Source organism: Phalaenopsis equestris, unplaced genomic scaffold (genome assembly GCF_001263595.1).
Source record: "Phalaenopsis equestris unplaced genomic scaffold, ASM126359v1 Scaffold000792, whole genome shotgun sequence".
Classification (NCBI taxonomy): domain Eukaryota; kingdom Viridiplantae; phylum Streptophyta; class Magnoliopsida; order Asparagales; family Orchidaceae; genus Phalaenopsis; species Phalaenopsis equestris.
The window spans coordinates 46,572-52,476 of NW_018165232.1; the positions used below are offsets into that span (position 1 = coordinate 46,572).

Sequence of the window (5,905 nt, forward strand, 5' to 3'; positions counted from 1 at the left end):
TCCCTAACATTTGATCTCCCTACAATGTACTTATACCATACCCTATAGTTTGATGTAATTAATCTAGTTAGTTCTACCATAAATCTCTCGAGTCATTATGGATCACAACACATTTTAACGATTCACTTGGCTAGAATGAAAAAACATGAAGTTCTAAAGGTTAATCAAAACATTAAATATTTAGAAAATAACTTAAAAACATTTTACAATCCTATACATCCTACTCAACCATCAAAAGGTAAGGTAAATGAAATTACTCATAAAGCATGAAAAACAAATCACAAAGCTTCATTGAAATCAATAATGGAAATCTACTATTTGATATGTTTAAGGAAATACAACAATGCAAACACTCAAAAAGTTATCTCTTTTTCCTTTACAAAGCTTTGAAGATGTTCCACCCAAAGGAATCATGATCCCAGCTGCTATCCTGAAGTATCTCCTCCCTTTCCAACTCAATTCCTCACCAGATGACTAATTAAAACCTATCATACTCAATCCTTCAACAAGGCTCTTCCCTACATTAAAACCTATCATACTCAATCCTTCAACAAGGCCCTTCCCTACATTGCATAGATACATAAAAAGATTGTCAAATACCTCATGCAAACCTTCTTGGTCGTCTGAATAACTCCCCACGACCTAAGGTCGAATTGCTCAAAACTGTCTCGAACAGTTGCTGGCTCCAGCGCCAAGGCTCTAGGATCTCTGTTTGCAGAAGACAACAAGGGCACATTGGCGCCCATGGGTATGGCGCCTAGGAGCCAGCATCGCGGTCTGGCGTCTGGGAGCCAGTATCGCGGCGCCTAAGCGCCAACCTCTCAGGTTGCCTGGCTCAAACCGGCGCCTAGGTGCCCAAGGGTCTCGCACCAATCACCTGTATATTTACTTATTCCAAGTCTCCTCCACTTTACTCCACATCCAACACAATTTGTACCTGCAAGGAAAATATGATATTATCTTTCTTTAAAATGCAATTTCATCTATAAAAAGGTGTAAAACATAAAAGAATTCAAGTGATATTTTCTACACATCACTAATGTATCATAGCATTTTGACTGTAAATATATATATGAGCAATCACATATCTCTCCTAGTGAATGTGCATATGTATTAGTTTTATATGGATCTGTAACTAATGTTTTTTCATTGGTAAATGAATTCAACAAAAAATTAGTTTAATTGAACTTGCAATTTAACTTCCATGTTTATTTAAATTTTCATGTTAATTTAAAATAATCAACGAAATATAAAAATAGAGTGCAATTTTTTAGAAGACATAAAGAAACATATATTTCATTTCCTTTCATTCAAACAAATCTGGATTTATTTTTATACTTGTTGATGATGTTTTTGATAGCATAAAACCTAAGAATTCAAATATAAAACTCTCATTAAAATATATAAAAAAATAAAATTAATATATATATATAATACTTAACTGCTTAAGATATTTCATAATAAATAATTTTAAAATAATATAACAGTAAAATATTTCCCAAAAATGTATTTTGCTAAAATTATTGGAATATCATCCTTCATTTCTTCTAATTGTTGCCTTCCTATTGTTTTCAATGTTTCCCATAAAGTAATGTACATATTTTAGACATATTACATGCAAAACGACAAAAGAGATCACAATTTTTTTTTAAAGTTTGTAATTAAATCTAGAAAACTTGTATGTCCATCACCCCGGATGCCGAGCTATGTCTGGGCGACGGCCATGATACAGCGGAGGCCCGTCGCCCGATCGCAGCTCGACCTGACATTTATATATCCCTGTTTGTAAACCATTCTGACTTCATCGACTTTCATAACCAAGAAAAGAATAATTGGATCAAAATTTAACAAATTATAGTGAATAATTTCCTAATCTAATAAAGTAAGAAATTACATTTTATTACTTTGAGCTCTATGCATAAACGATAATAAAACTTATTAAACATATTTGTTAATATAAATTAATTAGACTATAATATTATCCATTGCTTTTTAAATAATGCATAATATTAAAAATAAAAATTTAAATAAATGAAATAATGAATAACCTCTATGTCCATCAAGGCAAGTTTTTGGGTCCACTCATCACCTAATCTGAAATTTCTTATATTGTCCTTTTAAGTAACCAAAAACCTTTATAATCCAAGAATATGTTCATGTATTACTAATTTACTGATAAGATTTGATGTCTCCATGATTTTACATATATTATGTTAGACATATAAATATATAGAAATTGGATGGTGTCATGATAAGAACGTAAATGCCCAAAAAAAAACACATTCATAAAACTATTCACTCATCAAAGAAGAAAAACTCGATGAGAGATTATTAAGTCCGTCGCCGGGATGCCGAGCTGCGTATGGGCGACGGCCGTGATACAACGGAGGTCTGTATACAGCGGAGGTCCGACCTCCGATGTATCACGGCAGTCGCCTGGACGCAGCTCGGCGTCCGGGCGACGGACGTAATAATTTTTCTAGCAGAGAAGAGCGCGCCCGATGATTACGATGAATACCAACTATAGAAAATTTAATTAAAACACAATTGCAATATAAAAAATTGTATTTGTAACAGAAGAAGATGAACAGAATAAAATCAAACAAATATGACAAAATGCGCACAAAATGAAAAATAAAAGGATGTTATAACATTGAAAACCAATGGAGCACACATTCGTAAAAGGATTTACATGCGCGCCACCCATTTCTTACGTATTTACATATCTAGCACATAAATTTTAATTTTTACATATATGCCACCTTACCTGTACGTGAAAAGATTTATTTCACTTTGCAAAGATTAAAAGTGGAAATTTTTTATGTGGTATGAAATATTTGGGTGGTATAAATGTAAAAAAGTAAAGTTTAGGAGTTTGGAATATAAATACATAGGAATTGGGTGGTATGCATGTAAATGCCCCTTTCAAATATCAAAATCAAAGAAGAAAACTGAATTGCAGAACAAAAACGAAAATCTTAAAGTGATCTGAAACAAGAACTTTCTTACCGGCACTGCAAGGCGCATCTGAGCCGCTGAAGCAGCCAACTTTCTGCTGAATACCTGTCCCACCATCTTCAAGAACAAAACTAGAATTACTTGTTTCATTGCTGAACAACACGGACCAGTAGAATCCGCCATGTTTTTCTCTCATAAAACCTGCTCCGAGCTCTGTGAGGTCTCCGCCATGGATGAGGGAGACTGCTCTCTTATCTTCGATGTCGAAGAAGGCCTGTTCTGTGTTCAGAGAGCTCAAATGGCAGCCCAAAAGATAGCCTGAAATGATTCCGATTGTGGCTAATTCTACCCCACAGTTAGGAGCATAGATCTCAGTTATAGCAGCTGGTTGAAGATGACAGGTGAGTGTGTTGTTTCTGCTGCAATTTTTGATGCATTGAGATATAAACTGCAGGGCCATGCATCCCAGCCCTCGATTATCATGCAGTTTTCGTAGATTGATTGCGGTGCGGTTCGCGTTGATGAGGTTTACAATCTTGGTGGCCGGATTTCCTGGACGAAATCAATTGAATTAGATTCAAATTTCAGTGCATAAACTCTGATGCTGAGTCGTGAGTTTGCCGGGAGATGGGTCGAGAGAGGTCGACAATGGCGGAGTTTGAGGGCGAGAACTACATTAACCATACATTGAGTTCCCATCAGAAATAAGAAATTATTATCGAGGCCTTTATATGTTCATCCGACTGTGTCAAATCTGGGGTTGTCCGCCGGCCCTCAATGGTCTTAGGTAGGCAGAACATGACCCAATTGGCTGAAATAAGTCGGTTGGCTGTTTTTAGTTTAGATGCCAACAGTTGATCCCTGGAAAAGGAAATCCTGTCGGCAGAGCAAAATTAGGCTATCGGGCAGTGGTGAATCACCGTAATCCGATATATGGTCACTCCTTAATGAGACATTCCTTTGGGATGCTCTATTATGATTATGCTATGACCAATTCTCAGCCCCAAATAAGGAATCTCAAGGGCACCCATGAGATAGCTAACGATGTTGAATTCTTCCATGGAGTTGATTTATAGTAAGAGATAGGCCAATGTCTCTACTCGATTTGACTGACCTCGATCATTGGTTCGAATGACCTACATTCAATCAACCACTTACCTAGGTTCAGGGGTTGCACCTAGTCAGGTTGGTGGACCACTTACCTAGGTTCAGGGGTTGCACCTAGTCAGGCAGGTCCATTGGTATTTTTTTTAATGAACCCTTAGCCTTCCATTAGTGGGGTGGAACCTTTGATCATCCGTTGGTGGAACCTAGGCTTTCCGCCTGTGGGACCATTGGTTTTCCGCATGTGGGCCTTCTTTAGTCTTATTCTTTTGTACTTTTATCCATTGGATCTCAAGATTCATATGCATAATTTAGTTTCTCGATTCTTTACATCTTGAAAGTGACAGTTGTAATAAGAATAAGAGAATTAAATGCAAAATTAGATTCATTTATTTTGTAATCAAAGTTCTTAATGATTGAACTCCCTGGATTTTCGTGTTAGTAGTTTCTCTATTGGGATAGTGACTGTGTGCTACTCCTCTTCTTGTTTATGTCATAATCCACGCTCACCGCACCTTTTAGGAAATTGAATCTTAGTTTATCTATGAATCATACCCAAGGAATATAGTGTATGACAGGAGATAGTAAAATGCACAGTAATGAACAGTAATTTGAATTGTTGATTAACTCTTTCATATTAAATGATCTTTATATTTATTCAGAAGGGGCACAATATATGAAATCACATGCGTGCCATTGTTTTAAAGGAAGTGTTACAAGGCATTTTAGGTATTTTACATGTATTACTACTATAGTATATTAATATATTATTATTATTATTTTATTATATATTATAATTTATAAAATTTAATGTTTTAAAATATAATAAAATTTATATATATAGTTATTTTATATTATTTTATATTTCAAACAATAACAATTCGAACACGAACGAACGCATCCCTGTTTGTGTTTGGTTCGTTTAACTAACCGAACGAAAAAAATTTGTTCGCGTTTGTCTCGTTTACTTATCGAACGAATCGAACACGAACTCATTGACGAACCGAATACGAACTGTTCGCGAAGAACGAGCTTTTTTGACAGCCCTAGCTACTCCTCTTCTTGTTTATGTCATAATCCACGCTCACCGCACCTTTTAGGAAATTGAATCTTAGTTTATCTATGAATCATACCCAAGGAATATAGTGTATGACAGGAGATAGTAAAATGCACAGTAATGAACAGTAATTTGAATTGTTGATTAACTCTTTCATATTAAATGATCTTTATATTTATTCAGAAGGGGCACAATATATGAAATCACATGCGTGCCATTGTTTTAAAGGAAGTGTTACAAGGCATTTTAGGTATTTTACATGTATGGGCATTCGGTTCAGCTGTGTTATGACTCAATTTGTTGAAATCACTCGGTTCTAGTTTGGCAGGAGCTATTCATCTGATTATGCTGAGTCGGAGTTGCGGGTCAACCCTCGATGGCCTTCGAATCGGTAGGACTTAACCCAATCAGCTGAAATCAATCGATCGGGTGTTCTTAGTCTAGTTGTCGATTGATGATTCACGTACAAGGAACTCTTGTCGATAAAGAAAGGCTAGACTATTGGGCGAAGGGTGAATGGTCGTAATCTAATACGCAACCCACTCATCGAAGAGATGTTCCTTCGGAATGCTCTATTGTGATTATGATATGGCAGTTCTTGGCTCCATATAAAGAATCCCAAGGTCATGTGTGTGATAGCTAGCAATGTTGAATTTTTACCTTGAGTGATTTATGGCGAGAGACAGTCGATGCCTCTGCCTCGGCTCGATTGGCCTCGGTCTTTGGTTCATATGGCCTACATTGGGTCGGTCTCTTACACCAATTCAGGGGGTAGGGGTTGCACCT

General features: G+C 36.3%; 1 protein-coding gene across 1 annotated transcript; it reads right to left on the bottom strand.

Annotated features, from left to right (window-relative positions):
* Window positions 1-380: 380 nt before the first annotated feature.
* On the bottom strand, window positions 381-3,512 carry LOC110031238 (the record flags this gene model as incomplete). The annotated part of the gene is given in 3 exon segments (XM_020734351.1): window positions 381-485; window positions 531-937; window positions 3,010-3,512. Coding segments are annotated over 2 exon segments (619 nt in total), but the record flags the coding sequence as incomplete, so codon positions are not given.
* Window positions 3,513-5,905: the final 2,393 nt, after the last annotated feature.